At 59.4% G+C, this 2,155-nt stretch overlaps 1 protein-coding gene across 2 annotated transcripts in view; it reads left to right on the top strand.

The window, feature by feature from the left end:
- The window catches only part of MYBPH (myosin binding protein H), a 13,453-nt gene that overhangs the window by 4,989 nt on the left and 6,309 nt on the right, over positions 1-2,155 (top strand). For both annotated transcript variants that reach the window (XM_027669171.1, XM_027669172.1), the window contains exon 4: positions 1,076-1,164. In XM_027669171.1, the coding sequence (XP_027524972.1) occupies positions 1,076-1,164 (89 nt within the window). The remainder of the gene's footprint in view (positions 1-1,075; positions 1,165-2,155) is intronic.

Raw genomic sequence — 2,155 nt, 5'->3', positions numbered from 1 at the left:
ATTCCCATTCCCATTCCCATTCCCATTCCCATTCCCATTCCCATTCCTGCCTCGGGATCTGGTTTCAGTGCCCTGCTGAGAGTGATGAGCCCAAGTGGCAGCAGGGATGGAGGGATGGATCCCTGAAGAGATGGATCCCTGGAGGGATGGATCCCTGGAGCCGCAGCAGGGATGCAGGGATGGATCCCTGGAGCTGCAGCAGGGATGCAGGGATGGAACCCTGGAGCCACAGCAGGGATGGAGGGATGCAGGGATGGATCCCTGGAGCTGCAGCAGGAGCAGAGGAGGGACGTCCTCAGCTGTCTGAGCTGTCTGGGAGCTCTGGGCATTCCCGCCCTCCCGGCCCACCCCGAATTCCACCCTCACAGCTGCTTGGCTCAGTCGGGTTTAATTCTGGCCGTGCCCCCTCCCAGAGCTGCTGCCCCTTTAATCCAGGCCCAGACACTCGGCTCTCTCACGAGGGGCCCCCCTAAATCCTCTCCAGAAGGATCCCCAGGTGGTTGAGTTACACAGGTTCTATTTTCACCCCGGCAGGAAGGGACAATCCCTCCCTCAACCTTTCAGGGGTGTTTTCCTTGGCTTTGTTGTGTTCCCTTGGGGACATTCCTTTGTCACCAGCCTGGGGCTGCCCCAGCTCTGCTGTGCCCGGGCACCTCCTCGGTGCCCCAATGGCACAGGGAAGGTGGAGGGTGGGAGAGGTGGAGGTTGGGTTGTGTTGCCTCTGGAAGGTCTGTGGAAGGAATATTTCCAATGGGAGATGCCATTCCCAGCCTCGTCACCACGGGGTTGTGTGGTGCTCTCCTAGTCCAGCCCACGTTGTGTCCATGACCCAAAGGCAGTGAATGATCCATTGGGTTGGTGACCCAGTGTCCCAAGGATGGGGGTAATTCTGGGACACGGGCAATGGTCCTGCAGGGAACCAGAACTGCCCAGGAGATGGGAGGGAAGAGGTGGATGCGTTTCTTGGGGGGTTCCTTGGTGGCCAAGGAGGGGATATATGGGGTGGGACGTGTGGGGTGGGACATGATTCCCTTGTGCTTCCCTTGGTGTCCTGAGCTGCCTTTCTGGTCCCCAGAGCTCCCAAAGATCCGGATGCCTCGGCACCTGCGGGAGACTTACGTCAGGCGTGTGGGGGATGCTGTGAACATCATGATCCCTTTCCAGGTAGGTGGGTGCTTTGGGATTCAATTCCCCGGGGGGGTTCGCTCCAGGTTAGATCCTGCGGTGACTTTTCTGGCCCTCATGATGTGCCTGGGCCCAGCTGTGCTCTGACTTGGCCTGGTCCTGTATCTCATGGGCAAAGGGTGGGAAATGGAGTGGGAACTCTTTCCCATTCCTGCCCAGCTCCCGTTTTTCCCCTGCTACACCTTTATTGGTGGTGCTGGCAACAGGACAACCCCAAACACCCCAGGACACCCCAAACATGGACATGGGCTGGCTGCTGCTGCTGTCTCAGCCAACTGGCCCACTCCAGCCCTGGGACCCCACAGCTCAACCCTGGGGTCCCCTTGAGGGGAGCAGTTGCCTCTGGAGCAGGGCTGTGGGATGGGAGGAGCAGGGCTGTGGGATGGGGGCAGCAGGGCTGTGGGATGAGGGCAGCAGGGCTGTGGGATGGGAGCGATGCTGGTGCTGGTGGGAAAAGCTGGAGGTCATCCCCTCAACTGATCTGTCTCACCCTGGCTGAGACATCACCCAAACATCTCCCCCATGGTCTGGGATGGGCAAAACCAGCCCTGAAACGAGTTGGCCAAGCAGGGGAGAGCAAGAGGCCCCTGAGATAAGTGACATGTCCCAGAGAAATCTGGGACCTTGTGCTGGCCATGCTCCAGGCATGGATTTTCCCTGGGTGCCAGATTTAAGCCTGTGCTGTTAGGCTTGAGCCTGGGCTCAGCTCAGCACCTGGGAAATGGGAGGACAGCTCTGGGAGAGCAAAGGAATTTGGGGAACCGGCACGTTCCAGCCTCATCCCTGGAGCCCGATGGCTTCCCATTCCTGATGCCTGATGGGACTGGAGCTGATTTGGGGTTGGAGCTGATCTGGGGTTGGAGCTGATCTGGGACTGGAGCTGATCCGGGGTTGGAGCTGATCTGGGGATGGAGCTGATCTGGGGTTGGAGCTGATCTGGGGTTGGAGCTGATCCGGGGATGGAGCTGAT

Source organism: Corapipo altera, unplaced genomic scaffold (assembly GCF_003945725.1).
Source record: "Corapipo altera isolate COAL_440 unplaced genomic scaffold, ASM394572v1 300, whole genome shotgun sequence".
Taxonomy (NCBI): Eukaryota; Metazoa; Chordata; class Aves; order Passeriformes; family Pipridae; genus Corapipo; species Corapipo altera.
This window is presented reverse-complemented; position numbering and strand designations above follow the sequence as displayed.